Raw genomic sequence first — 790 nt, 5'->3', positions numbered from 1 at the left:
CCTGTTCCAGTTTCTTTACCCGGCTCTAAATAAAGCCCCGGAGGAATGAAAAATACTGGAAAATGAAAATGAAAATGAAAATGAAAATGCTACCAAGTCGGCTATGGCTTTTGCAGAACATTTAAAAAAAAAAAAAAAAAAAAAAAAAAAAAAAAAGGTCCTAAATATCCTCCCCCGAAATATTCGCATGCCGAAAATACTTCATCCCCACCCACGCCACAACCACCCATACCCACGCCATCACCGCCGTCAAGATAATCAGCGCCGGATAATACCCTACAATCGGCAGCGTGGGATCGTCCTCCAGCTCCGGCGGCGCATACGGCGTCTCGCCGACATCCCACGCCCAGCTCCACACGCCCAGACAGCTGCCCATCCCGATCACGAAGACCAGCCACGTCACGACTAGGATTATCCACCCCCACCACTCCGTCTCGGCGTAGTCCCATGCTTCAAGCGTGGAGCTGGTGGCTGCTGCTGCAGCGGCAGAGTTGGGTGAAGTGGACTTGGCTGCGGTTGTTGGAGGGAATTCATCGGATACTGATATGCCGGATACAGATGGTGGTGCTGTTGTCAATGGGGTAGTGTCAGGGATGCCGTCTACGGCGCCCACGCCTGTTGGCTCCGCGCCTGAGAGTGATAAGGGCGACCTGACGCGGCGGGAGGTGGAGCGGAGGCGGGTGGAAGACGGCATTTTTTTTGTTGTTTGTGAGACGGGGGGGTAGTAGGAGTCTGAACTTGAAGAAAGGGAACCGGTGGAGATCTTGAATGGGACGGGACGGCGCGGCGC

The 790-nt window shown here is 53.9% G+C and overlaps 1 protein-coding gene across 1 annotated transcript in view; it reads right to left on the bottom strand.

Annotated features, from left to right (window-relative positions):
* HCAG_03467 (predicted protein) overlaps positions 1–694 on the bottom strand; it is a gene marked incomplete at both ends in the record, with an annotated part of 1,336 nt that extends 642 nt beyond the window's left edge. The window contains one exon of the mRNA XM_001541320.1: positions 233–694. Coding sequence (XP_001541370.1) covers positions 233–694 — 462 coding nt within the window. The remainder of the gene's footprint in view (positions 1–232) is intronic.
* Positions 695–790: the final 96 nt, after the last annotated feature.

The sequence above is a fragment of the Histoplasma capsulatum genome, genomic scaffold (assembly GCF_000149585.1).
Source record: "Histoplasma capsulatum NAm1 scaffold_3 genomic scaffold, whole genome shotgun sequence".
NCBI classification, from domain to species: Eukaryota; Fungi; Ascomycota; class Eurotiomycetes; order Onygenales; family Ajellomycetaceae; genus Histoplasma; species Histoplasma mississippiense.
This window is presented reverse-complemented; position numbering and strand designations above follow the sequence as displayed.